This window comes from Pongo pygmaeus, chromosome Y (assembly GCF_028885625.2).
Source record: "Pongo pygmaeus isolate AG05252 chromosome Y, NHGRI_mPonPyg2-v2.0_pri, whole genome shotgun sequence".
NCBI classification, from domain to species: domain Eukaryota; kingdom Metazoa; phylum Chordata; class Mammalia; order Primates; family Hominidae; genus Pongo; species Pongo pygmaeus.
Genome location: NC_072397.2, coordinates 14,717,858 through 14,732,751, shown reverse-complemented (window position 1 = coordinate 14,732,751; position 14,894 = coordinate 14,717,858). Strand labels below are relative to the sequence as shown.

The following is a 14,894-nucleotide window of genomic DNA, read 5'->3' as shown; positions in this document are numbered from 1 at the left end:
ATTTTAAATTCCAGGCACATTGATTTAAGCTTCAACATTCTCCCAGCTAAAATGAATCCATTTGTGCTAAGTTCTGTGATCAAAGGTGAATAAGACATTGTTTCTGCCTTCAGTGATAGCTGAGTCCAAAGGGAGACAAATAGAAATGATGTAAAAAGAGAGATAAGTAGTTCATGCGCAGTGGCTCACCAGCACTTTGGGAGGGCAAGGAGGGAGGATCATGAGGTCCGGAGATTGAGGCCATCCTGACTAACAAGGTAAAACCCTGTCTCTACAAAAAATTAGCCAGCCTTGGTGGCACACACCTGTAGTCCCAACTTCTTGGGAGGCTGAGGCAGGACAATTGCTTGAACCCGGGAGACGGAGGTTGCAGTGAACGGAGATCATGCCACTATACTCCAGCATAGGCAACAGAGTGAGACTCTGTTTCAAGAAAAAAAAGACATAAAGTGCTATAAAAACTGAGAAAAGGGACAGAATATCTGTGACAGATAATTTGTTTGGGTCAGTTGGAAATGAGGAGGTCTCAGTGTATGCTTTTACTGTTTCACGTTTGATTATGGGCAGAAACAAATGAATCTTAATATTTATGGGGTCACAGACACTTTTTAAAGGTGATGAAATCTATGATGATTCTTTCCATAAAAATCTATGTAACATACATCTGTATTTTACTTAGAAACTCAGAATGTGCACCATCAAGTGCTCTGGATAGAGTAGAATGAGTAGTAGTATTTAAGGCAGACAAGATGGGAAGGGGAATCCAAACACAGGAAATGCCCTGTGCGAGAGCCTGGACACAAAAAAGCTCGTACATTATTGGAATCAAAGTGAGTATAACATAATTCAGGGTGACTGGAGCATAGCTGGAAGATGAACCAATCATGGCGTAAGATGAAAACAGAAGGCCAGGCACGGTGGCTCACGCCTGCAATCCTACATTTTGGGAGGCACTGGCGGGCAGATCACCTAAAGTCAGAATTTGAAGACCACCCTGGGTAAAATGGCAAAAGCCCATCTCTAATGAAAATACAAACATTATCCACGCATGGTGTGGGGGTGACTGTAATCGTAGCTACTCAGGAGGCTGAGGCAGGAGAATCGGTTAAACCTGAATGGCAGAGGTTGCAGTGATCTGACATCGCACCACTTAACCATTAAACACCAGCCTGGAAGAAAGATTGAAACTCCATCTCAAAATAAATAAATAAATAAATAAATAAATAAATAAATAAATAAAAAATTTAGAAAGGCCGGGAGCGGTAGCTTCTGCATATAATCCCAGCAATTTTGGAGGCTGAAGTGGGCAGATCACTAGGAGTTGGGATTTCAAGATCAGCCTGACCAACTGGGAGAAATCCCATCTCTACTAAAAAAAAAAAAAAAAAAAGTACAAAATAAGCCCAGCACGATGGCGAGTGCCTGTAATCCCAGCTACTTGGGAGGCTGAGGCAGGAGAATCGCTTGAATCCAGGAGGTGGAGTTTGCGGTGAGCTGAGATCGCGCCATGGCACTCCAGCCTGGGCAACAAGAGCGAAACTCTACCTCAAAAATAAACACACAAAAATGAAACTAGAAGATAAGTATATATCCAGGGATAAAGCATGAAGTATCTCCAATGTCACTCATGCACTTTGTTTACTCAGAGACAACACCAGGATTGATTAAAATTATGCACATCATGTCAACCCTTTTCTAAATGTTAACAAATGTCACTGGAACAGCTAGTACCCATGGAATAGGATGTAACATTCTGACTGCAGGCTTTCACTTGCATTCCCTACAGGTGTTGAGTGTGGAGTGTTCAAACCTCAAGCTTATAGATTCATGAAGGAAAAATTATGTGCATTGAAAATTGAGAACAACTATGTTAAGAACAATATTCCATGAAAGTAAGTTCCTATGTACTCATCTGCTCTTAATTGTATTACACTGTTCTCATGCAGAATGATACAAGTAACAATTATTATTGTTATTACTATTATTAGTATTATGAAATGGAGTCTAGCTCGGTAGTCCATACTGGAGCGCACTGCTGCGAACTCAGCTCACTGAAACCTCCGACTCCTGGGTTCAAGGGATTCTCCTGCTTCAGCCTCCCATGTAGCTGGGATTGCAGGCACCCACCAAAACACCTAAGTAATTTTTATATTTTCAGTAGGGACGTGGTTTCACTGCATTGGCCAGGCTGGTCTTGAACTCCTGACTTCCTGAACCACCCACCTTGGACTCCCAACGTGCTGGGATTACAAGTGTGAGCCACCGCACCCAGCCAAAATTAATATTTTGAAATATTTAGAAATATATGTTCTCGGGCACAGTGGCTCAAGTCTGTGATCCCATGACTTTGGGAGGCCGAGGTGGGTGGACCACTTGAACTGAGGAGTTGGAGACTAGCTTGAAAATATGGTGAAACCCTGTCTCTACAAAAGATACAAAAAATTAGCCAGGACTGGAGGTGTGTGCCTGTGTTCCCAGCTACTGAAGAAGCTAAGGTGAGAGGACTGTTCAGGAGGATCACTTGAGCTCAGGAGGATGAAGCTGCAGTGCGCAGAGATTGAGCTTCTGCACTCCAGTCCAGTCTGGGCAAGAAAGTGAGGTTCTGTCTCTTGTACGTAGGGGTGTGTGTGTGTGTGTGTGTGTGTGTGTGTGTGTGTGTATACACATATGCATGTATATGTATACACACACTCATATATACATATATAAGAAAGAGTGAAACTCCCTCATACACACACACAGACACACACACACATACAAACACGCACTCAAACATATATTCTTGGCCACCTTAATTCCTCTATAATGGAATTCTGAACAGCATGCTTAAGGGTCAATACCAGGGCCTGCAGGCAGATAGCCTGTGCCAGAACTGTTCAGAGTGGGTTTTTTCACATTATACAGTTTCATCTTCTGAGTACACTTCCTGATCCTATTGTTCCCTTCATATCTTGCATATCTTTCTGGGGAAAAGACCACATGCAGCAATACCTTTTTTTTTTTTTTTTTTTTGCTAAGTGTTTTCTTATTATTTGGAGGAGTTTTTAGTCGAAAAATTTCTAAGGACGAAACTTTTCGTCTTTTGGCTCAGGAAACTGCAGGCACCAGTTGCACAACAATATTTAAGAGTAGCACAGATAATAAGTCATATCCATTGCCTTAAACAAAATGTACAGAATTCGGTATTTTTAGTTACACGCGAACACTATATAGGGTTTGCAATTGATCATTTTTATATTCTATATTCTATTTGATACTGAACATAGAGCGTCAAGAATTGGGGCACACAATGATTTTTCAGTAAATATGCATAGAGTGCTGTAAATATTGAGATTGGAAAACATACCATGTTTCTGCCCTCATCATGTTCTCATTCTATTAAATGTTGTAATAACACAACTTTGAGTCATAAATCTTTCAAAAGAGAAGTACACACAAAAAAGAGCTAGACAAATACGTGGGACATTATGATCATTTAGAGCTTGTATCAGTTACAGCCAGGTCTTCAAGGCCCATAAATGCCAGGATAGAAAGTTTAGAACAAACTGTCTACACAAAGGCAAGTTTTTGTTGCTGTTGTTGTTTTTTCATAGGAAAATAATATCAGAGTTTCACAAAGGTTATAAGACTAACTGCAATATATAGGATGGGTTGAAGATCAGCAAGAGAAGACCGAAGGTGAGTTCTGAGTTTTATTAAATGCTTAAACTAACATATGATGGTGGCCTGGGTAAAGAAAGTTGAAGCAAGGACTGGAAGAAAGAGACAGGTGCAAGAATCATTGTAAAGATAAAGTCCACAAGTCTTGGCATGAGTTTTCAAATTGAGGCTAGTAAAAAATATTGTGGGATTCTTGCCATTCATCTATCCATCAAATTATTCAATGCAACTTTATTAAGATTCTAGATTATTATTAATCTTTATCATTATTCAAGATTATTAAGGTGTATTACTCATTGAATAATAAATATTGCATGCATGTTTATTACTATGCAAAAAGCACTGTGCTGGGTTCTGGAGGTACAGCAATGAATATGGGGTTAATGGTCCCCAACTTCATGAAGCTTTACATAGAGGGAGAGACAGATAATAAATAAAAGACACAAGCAGTCGTAAATGTTGTGAAGGAAATTTTGGGACGCGGAAAGAGAGTAACAGATAGTAGTGACGGTTGGTATAACAGACAGAACTACTGTACATTGGGCACTAAGTGAAGCTTTCTCCAGGGAAGTCTTATGTGATATATCTGAAAGAGCAGCCATTGATAAAGAGGGAAAAAAACAGCTGCCAACCCTCTAAAATAGGAGAATTTTGGCCTAGCTCTGTGTTTGAAGAACAGAGAGTTGCTAATGTGCAGAATAAAGCTGAGAATTTGAGTAAGAGGAAAATGGTAAAGTAACCAGTGGTTTTAATAGTACAGATGGGAATGCTGTCCTTGATAAAAGTAGTTCCAGTGGAATGAGACCAAAACCCAATTGAACTGAACTGAAAAGCCAGTGGGAAGAAATGAGGGAAGTGGGTACAGCGTGCTTAGTGGAGAAAAGTAATGAAGGGGTAGGTGTCAGGGGAGTAAACAACGGGAAAAATTCTAATTTATAAAAGCAATCTAAGAATTTAGATCACAGCTGTATATGTATACTGAGGTGGTAGAGAGGGAGAGATTAACGTACATGAGAAAATAAAATTGACAGCAGTGGATTGCGGTTTCTAGCACCTACAGTTCACTCTCACTTTGCCTGTGAGTTGGATAAATGTCTGAAAGCTGATTGTTTTTCAAAGTTGGTTTCTATTTGGGAAAGAAGGGAGTAGGGAACAACATGACATTGTAAACTGCAAAGCAAAATAAGGATATAGAGTACATAGAGGAAGAAAGAGCTCGGGCACTAGAAGATCTTGTTCCTCAAACCGCATGCTGCCTACTTTGTAGTCTAGCTTGACACGTGAGCCCTACTCCAGTTTCCAAAAGAACAATGATTGTTTCATTTAATCGGACCAAGGGCACTTGACACATCCCACCATATACATCTGTCATTTCAAAGAAGAAAGAGTATTTTAGAACTACAAATAGAAATAATGTAACATTAAGATGAAAATCAAATAACAAATCTAGCTTCGTTGAAAATCTGTCTATACTGATATCTTATTATTTTTTTTAATTCTGCCAAGGATTAGTGAACATATTCTCCCAGTCTTTTGTCTGTATGTTAAAACTTGCTAAACACCTCAAGTCTCGCATAAGAACTACAATGGAAAATGGATCAGTCAGGAGTTCTTCCATACAATTATCAATAAATTATATTTCTTCATACTGAAATTTGTTTTTTCATTATTGTAAGAAATTAACTTTTATATTAATAGTAGGTGATGTAACAAAGCAGGTCTTTAAGGAGATAACTGACACTGGATTTCCATGCCATTACTCAGGTGGCCCTTATTTGCCAGCCAGGTTCCCTCCCTGGACACACACTGAAGGTCCCCAACCATTTTGCGATCTCTTCACATTCCCAGCTCCTGAGGAAGCTCCAAAATACCTGTCCATGAAGAAAATAGAACATTTCCGCACACTGGATCCCAGTGTGGTCCTCCAGATTCCCTGTGAGGTGGACTATCTTGTATGGGAAGGCAGGGCACTGGGAGGGAGGATGTCAGAGACGATAACACATGTCAGGGCAGCCCAGGGTCATGGAAACAGAACAAGACAGTCCCGGGAGAAACATTCTAAAACGGCATAGACCTAGGTGGGCCTCAGGTGGACATCTGCGTGGAGAGGGAGAGGGCCCTGGTTGAGCTCAAAATGAGCCCCAGGTGGTAGCAGATCTTAGGGCAGGGCATGGAGCTGGCAAGTGATGATGAGACAGCTATCCCTTAAGCCCTGCTTCTCACCCACTGACTTTAGCCACATATGCATCCTAGTGGCTTAACGTTCCCCAATCCTGACATGTGGGTGTTATAATTTCCTGATGGGCCTTTCTCCCCCAAACCATGGATTGCCTGGGATTGCTCACTGCAGTCTCCTCCATGATCCTTGGGTTCTCCATGAGGGGCACAGATCCAGGACTCAAAGGCCTCTGAGTTGCCAATCCTTGGTTGCTCGCCTGGCCTCCTCTCTGTTCTGTCTCTAATGCTGTCCTTCCCTCCATGGGATAGAACTGCAAAGCATTGAGCCATAGGCCCTGGCTGATGATCTAGGGGACTGCAGAAGCAAGTCCAGGGGAGTTCAGGTCACAGCTTAAAGCCAGTTCCCCGGAGACCAAGGAATGACCAGCGAAGTCCTTTCCCAGGATGCCCCACGGCGAACCCCACCTCAGCAATCCTGCCAAAACCCGGGCAGTCTTATTCAGCCAAACAACCTCCACCTCCACCTCAGCCATGATGTCTTTCATATGATAAGCTCAGCCGTTGTGTCTTCCAATATGATAAGGTCAGGTAGGAGGTGTACTGCCTGCAGCTGGAGGCTTGACCTTCATGATCCCAGAACCACTGGACTGCAGTGGAATGAGACACTCTGTACCCTGCAGGGAGAGGAGTCAGGAAGGTTCATGCCAGACCTCACCTCCCACACACCAGCTGCCCTACCATGCTGGGAGGCATTCCTTACCGAGGATGCCAACACAGTACTCCTTAATGATGACTTCACTGTCGAAATAGAGATTGTGACGACATGAAATCTTCATCCCGCCGCCGGTAACCGGGATCGCTGAGGTCCTCCACCTGCCTGATCAAGGAGAAAGAGAATGGATTCAATACGACCATCTTATCTAGCTGGGCTGTAGTGAACCACGAGTTTCCACTTTCCAGTTCTCCCACTGAGACAACCCTGGTCCCCAGGGGGACCACAGACTGACTCAGAAACTGGACCCCTCCCACCGACCCAGGCTCCCCAGCCTGACCTACAAATCCATCATGTAGCAAAGCAGGACTTCATCATGGTTTCCGGCCCAGGCCGACATCTCGTGTGCCAAACAACCTACCTCTGGTCAGGAAGCCTCCAGATGATTGGGTGGGCAAGTCTCGTGACGCCCTGCAGTTTTGCAAGAGCACAGAGACTGTGAAGCAGGGCTATCTCCCAGACATTTGGCCTGTCACCGTCCGTTGTTGGTCCTGTGTCTCTGTCTGGCGAGGAGGCAACGGCACAGCTATGGTGGTTTGTGGAGTGGGTGGACCCCGGCCAAGACGGCCTGGGCTGACAAGAGCGGAGAGGAAGAAGAAGTGGGCAGGTGGTTGCAGCTGAGGAGCGGAGGGGCGGGGTGGCACGGGGTGGTGTGAGGCGGCTGCTTCTCCGGGTTCATGAGCTGCAGGAGGCCTTTGTGTGCTGAGTGCCGGACCTGCTCTGCTGATGTCCGGGTGTGTGCTGTCTTCTCATCCTAGTCTCCCTGAGGGGTGGGCCTGCCCACTTGAGGGAAGTCCTGTAGTAAGAAACGGCGGCAGAGTTGTGCCTGGCGCTCCCCATGGGAATTGCGTGGGTGCAAAGGAGGTTATATAGACTCAAGGCCTACACCCCTTTGGGTTCGGCGCCGGCAGGGGGAAGAAAGCCTATCTGGGGAGCTGGTGCCTGCCTTGAGGTGGTCGGCAGCCCCATGCACCGCGAACCCGTCTTAAGCACCTTGTGTTTCTGGGCTGAGCCTGTTGGAAACGGGCACCGAGAGCATGGGGTGGTTGAATGGCTGGCAATGGCAAAGAGACTGCCCGTCCTCCAGGGACGTTCCCAGGGAAACGTGCCCTTCGACTTTCTGCTGCGCGGGAAGGGACCTTGGCGCCGCGATTCTCCCTTGTGAGTGCTGTGCTTGGCTCCCCTTGCCTACCACGTGTTCCCAGGGCTGCTACAAGCAAGCTGCAAGGATATGGCTCTGGCCCAAAAGGCGGAGATGCCCTGTGGCCTGGGGCACTCACGGAGCCCAGCTCCAAGTGAAGGACCTCCAGCGAGTCCATTGACGGCACAGGTGTTCTTGGTCCAGGGCCAGGCTGTGCCCGCTGGCCCTCCTTCTGCCACATCACGTCGGTCTCCTCCTCAACCACCACCTCCACCTCAGCCATTATGTCTTCCACCGTCAGCACCGCCTCCTCTTCCAAGGCCGCCTCCTTGCTCTGTACTCCGGCCGTCCTCAACAGCAGAGCCTCCAGCCTGAACACGGTGCCGTCCTGTGTGCTCCCACAGATCCCGGCCTGCGCAGCCCAGCCCAACCTCCGCACCCCTAGGCTCTTGGGGACCGATCCCCCACAGACACCCTCCCTAAAAACCCACGGGCATCGCCCTGCTGAGAACCTAGTCCCACACCCACGTGGACCCAGGTTTCCTGAGGAGCTCCGCTGGACCCGCAGATCCTGCAATGGCCACAGGGCTCGGCTCCCCCGCAGGCTCAACTGTGCACAGGAGCTCAGGAGCCAGAGGCCCAGGCCCTGGGCCTGCAGAGCACCACCAGCAGGCACCGCAGCCACTGCAGCGGGTGCGGGAGCCTCTGGGTCGGCAAGGCATTGCAAAACACCGTGCGCGCAAGTCATCAATGGCCAACCCTGGCGGCCGGCCTCTGGTGTGCCCAGGGCATAGGACAAGAGGCCCTTTGGAATGCTCCTTGGACTGCAGCATCCTCAGGGAGGAAGCATGGTACGCAGAGCCTGTATTTGCCTCGACCTGCGATAGTGTGTGCCGGGGTTCTGGCCTCTACAACAGATCAATTTCACCTTAGCACAAGGAGGCGACTTTCCTCCCACGTGCCCGGCCCGACTCACTTCCCCTAGGCCGCCCCTGTCAACCTGGCCCCAGCAACCAGAGAGAGTTCTCTGGATCTGCAGTATTGCTTCCGTACCATCCAGCTGGCCTGCCTAACGAAGAGAGATGTTTCATGTGTTCATGACACATAGAGATTTTCATGGCTTGCCACACTCAGGATGTCAGGACACAGGGCTGCCGTGCCCACAATTCCAAATGCCACGCAGCCCGTCTGTCCCAGGATGCCGAGCTACCGGGCACAAGCTCCAAGGGCTTCTCGGAGGAGGTTTGGGGAGAGGAGTTGGCGTTAGGGGGAGTTGGAGATGCAGGCCCACCAGTGGCTGTGCCGCCCAGGGAGACGCCCACCGCCCTCCCATTCATTGGCCAGCATGGGAGGAAGGCGGTCGCAGCGCGGCTCCCCACGCTCTTCCCGCGCAGTCCATTAGGGGGCGCCCGGGAGCCCCGCGCATGCGCACTGAGGGCCCGCTGACCCACTGGGTGCAATAAAGGCTGCGGCCGGGTTCGTGTGGCTCGGTTCGGGCAGCATAGGCCTTGCTCAGTGGGAGTGCGGAGGAGGGCACCGTCTTCAGGATGGAGGCTGTACAGGAGGGGGCGGCCGGGGTGGAGAGTGAGCAGGTGGCTTTGGGGGAGGAGGCGGTGCTGGTGTTGGATGACATAATGGCGGAGGTGGAGGTGGTGGCCCAGGAGGAGGGCCTCGTGGAGCCGCAGGAGGAGGCCCAGCGGGCACAGCCTGGCCCTGGGCCCATGACCCCAGAGTCTGCACTGGAGGAGCTGCTGGCCGTTCAGGTGGAGCTGGGGCCGGTTAATGCCCAAGCCAGGAAGGCCTTTTCTCGGCAGAGGGAAAAGATGGAGCGGAGGCGCAAGGCCCACCTAGACTGCAGAGGCGCGGTCATCCAGAGCGTCCCTGGCTTCTGGGCCAATGTTGTATCCTTCTCAGTGTTTCTTCTGCCTTTCTGGTGGAGAGGTGCTCTCGGGGAAGTGTAAGTAACTTATGGGCAGCTTGGCATCGATGTGACGCCACCTTTGGGGAACAAAGGTGAGTTGCCCCGGACAAATGTGGCTAGGGAAAACTGCAGCAGGCGTGGGTACTATTTTCCTGCGTGCGGCAGAGAAACCCTTGGTGATGCCGAGCAGCAGACGTTTGGGGCATGTTTTTGAAGAACAGAAGCGAGTTCAGACCAGAATAGGTTTTTGTGTGCATCAAGCTATTTTTAAGGCAGTGTGATTGCTCCCCCTTTCTAGTCCGATCTGGGACTGGGCGTCTTCGGCTATAAGCAGGTTCTGCCACTCCTCAGACACCAGCAAGTCTCTGCAAATCGCACCTCCGCATGTCAGTGCAGTCAGCCTCAGAATTATACACCCTCTGTGAAGCCAAGGGGCCTTATTTTAGGGGTAGGGGGAGGCGAAAGGAGGTCATACGTGGAAGCAGATCTGAGAAATCCCCTACCCCAGCCTCTGGGTGCTCTTAGGCCTTCTTCCCTGTTGCTCCTAGCTTCTCCTTCCACCGCATGTAAAGGCTCTTTGACCTAAATCAGATTGCAAACCACCCCCAGATGTCAGCCCTGATCACTGACCAAGATGAAGACATGCTGAGCTACATGATCAACTTGGAGGTGAGGACAGCAAGACTGAGGCTAGAGGGTTTAGTGGGGGAGGGTAAGGGAAATAATTGGTTCCTGTGAGCAACAGTTGGCACCTCACCCAAAAAGGTATTTAAACTTTCTCCACCTTGTCCTGACAGGTGGAAGAAGTGAAGCATCCCGTTCATCTCTGCAGGATCATGTTGTTCTTTCGGAGTAACCCCTACTTCCAGAATAAAGTGATTACCAAGGAATATCTGGTGAACATCACAGGTGACAGGTGGCTCCCAGGATGGGTAGTGGAAGGAAGATGGTGGGTGGATCATTGCCAACGTGATCCAGTCCCCTTCCCACAAAACTTTCTGTCTCTGTAGAATACAGGGCTTCTCATTCCACTCCAATTCAGTGGTATCCAGATTATGAAGTTGAGGCCTGTCGCCGCAGACACCACAACAGCAGCCTTAACTTCTTCAACTGGTTTTCTGACCACAACTTCGCAGGATCTAATAGGATTGCTGAGGTGGGTCCTCACTGGGAAACATCAGCAATGACCCTGGTGTGTTCCCACCTGTTTGGGTCACCAGTCTGAGCCCTGATGAGGCGTTTGCCGATTGATTCCCCTGACAGATCCTATGTAAGGACCTGTGGCGCAATCCCCTGCCGTACTACAAGAGGATGAAGCCACCTGAAGAGGGAACAGAGATTTCAGGTGAGCCGTTCAGTTGGAACTGGAGCTGTTTGATGCCCACTATGAGGGGGTTGACACACCTGCCTATTCAGGGAGCCTGGACGCTCGTTTCAGAAATGTAGAAATTGAGGCTGCTTTCCTATATGTAGAAATTCCTTGAGAGGACGAGAGAGAGTGACAGAATCCAGGACATTCATGGCATTGGGCTGAAAAAGGCAGATTAGAGACTGCACTGCAAGGCAGGTTATAGCTGTGAGTCTTAAGCCCAGGGGAGCATAGTCCATTTCCAGAATCACTGAGAAGTGAAGCTGAAAATCATTCACTTCAATCTGTAGCCCTTGATTCCATGGCCGTCAACCCCAGCGGCAGTCATCCTACCTACTCCATGAGATTGGGCTCCCTGAATGTGCCTCCTGGTCATCCCTGTCCTAGACCGCAAAGGATTGTTTAGATTGATGGATTTCCTTGAGCTATTGCCGCATCAGATTTCTGTGTGCTTTTAGTGTACAATGCATCTTGTTAGCTGACTCCCCTCACAGAGAGTACTGGGAATGGGGCAGGTATTGCGGAGAACAGTTTGTAACCCATGGTAGGAGGAAGTTTAAGAGATCACAAATGGGGAAGGGATATCCTTTTCTCAGCGGGCCCTGCAATTAAAACATTTCAAAGTATGGCTGAGAGAAATGCGTTTTGACATGCGTTTGTGTTTCTCTAGGGGACTCCCAGATGTTGAGTTGACTGTGAGGGAGCATCGGACCTTACTTAAAACAGCAGAACTCCTAAAAAGTTACTACCGTATGCAGGATGTCAGTACTCAGCATGGTCTTATGCCCAGGAAGTAAAGGAAAAACCGACCCAGTCACAAAAAAATCAGACAGGAAAAGGGGGTAAACTTGGATTGTATGGAATGCCAAATAAATATTCTCAAGAATGTTTGACTCTGTGTGTGTGTGTTTGTTTCTGTGTGTGTGTGTACGTTTATCCCCTGGATTTGGGTGTCATATTGAATTGATCAATCAATATGCTTTATTTTCTTCATGGAACTGACCCGTCTGTGTTGGAGCTGGGCCTCTAAAATTGTGGAGTGAATGGGTGTGGAATGTGTTGGGATTCTTCCTACAGGACAGAGTTGGGGAGGTCAAAGCAAAAGACAGCTTAGTTGGAAACTTACTTTGTCCTATGGAAGCAGAAGTAGTTCAAGGAAAGGGGTTAAGGTTTCCACAGCCCAGTTTGCTGGGACCTCTAAAATCCTTCATTTTGGGTATCATCATACACAATAGATAAGCACAGGATGATGGAAATCTTGAAGTTCCCTTTCTTGTTGAATTCACGTTCTTTTAAAGGTGAATGCATAATCCTTTTCTGGGACAATCAGCCCCTCAGAACTTCTCACACATCAACGTGAGAAGAAATGGGCAGGTAAGGTGTATGGAGGGACTGTGGGAAAGGTGACAGAGGCATGTGGGAAAGCATTCAGGATATGCTTTTTGGCGTAGATGACTAAGGGAAAACACAGACTGGCAGAAGTGCGGGGAAAGGGGTTGGATTTGTGGAATATAAGATTGCTGGGGAATCCACGCATGGACTGTCTTGTCACTTGATGACACAGGATATGGACACTCTTGTTGATGTTTACATCTTTAGTTGGGTTAAGCTTTTCTCCACGATTGTATGTTAGGTGAGGAACCAGTAGTGTATGTAGCTACCAACATTACGAGTGCATTTTGTGCTCTTGCAAACTCTAGTGAGGCTCTATTCTCCCTAGTGATTGGCACTGCAGATTGTTTCTGGAGCCCAGGGCCCTCTGATTTTCTGTGGCCTTTTCAGCATACTTTGCCTAAGTTTAATAATGTAAAGAGCAGATAGTTGCACAGTATGTGTTGCAAGCCTCACACAGGAGGACAACACATACAGTTTTCATTCACGGGTGGGTGGCGGCTTCCCATGAACACCTGTGTCTATGCACAAGACGAGGGGTTGCCTGTGTCACTGATGGGTGAGGAGGATTTCAGTGTCGGCGGCAGAACTTTCTTCCCGGTTCCCAGAAAAAACAGTTCCAACATGAGCATCCATGTTGGCCACACACTAGTAGAGTGCTAACATTCCTGTCCCATATGTACTCTGGTCGGCACAGCTTCTGTGAGAAGAGCTATGTTGTTTCAGGGAGGAAGGTTTGACAGTCAAAGTTCATGAATCTGTTGTACTGCCTTCAATACGCATTCCACACCTCCTGCTCGGTAACAGCAGTTGAGCTTTGAAAATCTATAGCCCAGTTTTGCCCCTGCTCCTGGGCACAGTGCTGAAGCTCTGGAGGGGGAGTCTTGTCCTCCTCTGACTACTGTCCCCATGACCCACAAACACAGGAGAAACAGGTTTTCTCAGCAAATTATTCTGAAAACATTCGGAACCCTTTGGCCCCGTGAAGCTGCCCTTTATCTCACTGTGTGCAGGTCAAAGACACTGTGGTCCAGTACAGTATCCCTATAGTGGGAATGGGGCCACAGATTGGTGCCTGCACTCAGGGCAACTCAGATTAGGAAATGTCTGGGGACTTGCCTATAATCAGGTCATGTGAAAAGGTCTTGCCCCAAATTTAATGCATAGGAAAAAGTTGAGGAAGGTGTCTTGCAATGATTTCTCTAGGAGGTAAATAGATAAGAAGGAGACCATAAATAGATGGCTAGGGCTAGTTTTGGAACTAGCCTGTTTTAAAGTGGTGGTAGGGGAAGAGCTTTTTACAAGGCAGGCAGCAAACCAGGAACTGTCTACAATGGAAGGGCGTGCCATGGGTTGGTGGCTCAGCCATATTGCCACCCCACCGAGTGAATGCAGCCGACTGGGCTCCTTCCTCAAATCCTACATACAATTCAGTCTAGTGATTTCACATGAGATCCATTGTTTTGGTATTATCAGAGATGGTGCTGAATTGTACAGGCTGTCTAACGCTTCTTCCACTGAATATCCGTGCACATGGGCCACAAACGCTAAGGGTACTGACGGATTTGTATTCTGCCTCAGTAACTCTGAAACACCTCTGTTACATCTACTGTCAGGGTCTTTTTCATGTTTAAAGTACCAAGTGTGTGTTTGTAGTTTTTAGTGTGTTTGTAGTTGTGTATGTTTATTTCTCTGCGTGGGTTTGTATCTTTCCTCTGACTCCACCTATGTCTCCCCATATTTTTCCACACTACCTGCGGTAATTTGTACATGCCTATCTCTACAACCATGCTAGAATTTGTATCTGTGTCTTTGAACATCTGTCACTCTCTCTCCCTTCCTTTCTTCCTTCCTTTCCTTTACACCCTTCCTTTCTTCTTTCCCTTCCTTCCCCACCACACTCTCTCCGTCTGTATCATCTACCTTTCTGTTCTCTATCTGAATTTAGTTTGTAATTCTGAATCTCTTGGCAGTGGCGTCAGACATCAGAATGTCTGGATGAAATTCCTCTTTGAAAGACTCTGAGCTGAAAGAGATGAGTTCTTTTTGTGAGCCATAATGAACGGTTTATTTCAGGCCAATCTAGCAATGACAGTGTTAAAAACAAATACTGAGCATTGCAGCAAAGCCAAAAGTCCCATGGATTCCACTCATCCCGCTCAGTGTATCGAAAAGGTGGAAAAGTGAAAAAGTGGGTATGCCTGTGGTCTCCCAAGCGGAAGGAGAACTTTCAAGTGATTGTGTCAGATGATTTTCCAGCAGGCAGCTATAGTTCGTAGATACATGCTGCGTAAACACAAGCACGATGATGAAACGTAGAAAATGTTCTTCTTCCTCCATTTCAGTTTTGTATTATCTTTTAACCAACATCATGCGTACAGAATTTCTTCACGACATGTCATAAACTATTGTTTAATGAACTCATACCTGAATTATTCATTGTGTCAAAGAATGTCAAACA

At 47.5% G+C, this 14,894-nt stretch overlaps 1 protein-coding gene across 1 annotated transcript; it reads left to right on the top strand.

Annotated features, from left to right (window-relative positions):
* The first annotated feature begins 9,145 nt into the window (after positions 1–9,145).
* On the top strand, positions 9,146–11,932 carry LOC129025834 (testis-specific Y-encoded protein 3-like). Its single transcript, XM_054473403.2, has 6 exons — positions 9,146–9,652; positions 10,264–10,341; positions 10,470–10,581; positions 10,683–10,828; positions 10,936–11,017; positions 11,712–11,932. The coding sequence occupies exons 1-6, from the start codon at positions 9,299–9,301 to the stop codon at positions 11,732–11,734; spliced, it is 795 nt and encodes a 264-aa protein (XP_054329378.1). The 5' UTR covers positions 9,146–9,298; the 3' UTR covers positions 11,735–11,932.
* Positions 11,933–14,894: the final 2,962 nt, after the last annotated feature.

What these genes read in the sequence shown, in the direction of transcription:
- LOC129025834 (XM_054473403.2), top strand. Translation starts at nt 9,299, where the DNA reads ATGGAGGCTGTACAGGAGGGGGCGGCCGGGGTGGAGAGTGAGCAGGTG. An exon ending in CTGGCTTCTGGGCCAATGTT is followed by an intron (nt 9,653 to 10,263) that starts GTATCCTTCTCA and finishes GACCTAAATCAG; the next exon opens with ATTGCAAACCACCCCCAGAT. An exon ending in ATATCTGGTGAACATCACAG is followed by an intron (nt 10,582 to 10,682) that starts GTGACAGGTGGC and finishes CTGTCTCTGTAG; the next exon opens with AATACAGGGCTTCTCATTCC.